The 567-nt window shown below is 68.3% G+C and overlaps 1 protein-coding gene across 1 annotated transcript in view; it reads left to right on the top strand.

Moving 5' to 3' along the window:
* The first annotated feature begins 48 nt into the window (after positions 1-48).
* The window catches only part of RPL7A (ribosomal protein L7a), a 4,522-nt gene continuing 4,003 nt past the window's right edge, over positions 49-567 (top strand). The window contains exon 1 of the mRNA XM_010144730.1: positions 49-86. Within this exon, the coding sequence (XP_010143032.1) occupies positions 84-86 (3 nt within the window). The 5' untranslated portion in view covers positions 49-83. The remainder of the gene's footprint in view (positions 87-567) is intronic.

Raw genomic sequence — 567 nt, 5'->3', positions numbered from 1 at the left:
CCCCGTCGAACTCTCGCGAGACGTCGCGACGCGTAGATATTTCCCAGCATGCACCCTTCCGCCTTTCTCTTCCTCCTTCCAAGATGGTGAGTAGTGCTTGGTGCGGGCCTGGGGCCGGGGTTATCCGCTGCCATCCGTCCCCACCGCTGGGCAGCTGCCGGGCACGGAGGGCCGCGAGGGGGCTCCCCCGTCGAACTCTCGCGAGACGTCGCGACGCGTAGATATTTCCCAGCATGCACCCTTCCGCCTTTCTCTTCCTCCTTCCAAGATGGTGAGTAGTGCTTGGTGCGGGCCTGGGGCCGGGGTTATCCGCTGCCATCCGTCCCCACCGCTGGGCAGCTGCCGGGCACGGAGGGCCGCGAGGGGGCTCGGTAGCCCGGGGGTGCGGCCGAAGGCTGTTTCGTGCCCGGTTTTGCGGTGACGGGTGGATCCGGGGGAGTCCGGGTCTAGGCCTACCCGCCGGCAGCTGGGCGGCCGCGTCGCAGCATTTTTCTTAGTCAGGCCGGCCAGGCCGCAGCGTTTTACCCGGTGTAGGGCCCGTGGACAGTAGGTCCGCGGAGGGGGCGC

Source organism: Buceros rhinoceros, unplaced genomic scaffold (genome assembly GCF_000710305.1).
Source record: "Buceros rhinoceros silvestris isolate BGI_N320 unplaced genomic scaffold, ASM71030v1 scaffold33641, whole genome shotgun sequence".
Classification (NCBI taxonomy): domain Eukaryota; kingdom Metazoa; phylum Chordata; class Aves; order Bucerotiformes; family Bucerotidae; genus Buceros; species Buceros rhinoceros.
This window is presented reverse-complemented; position numbering and strand designations above follow the sequence as displayed.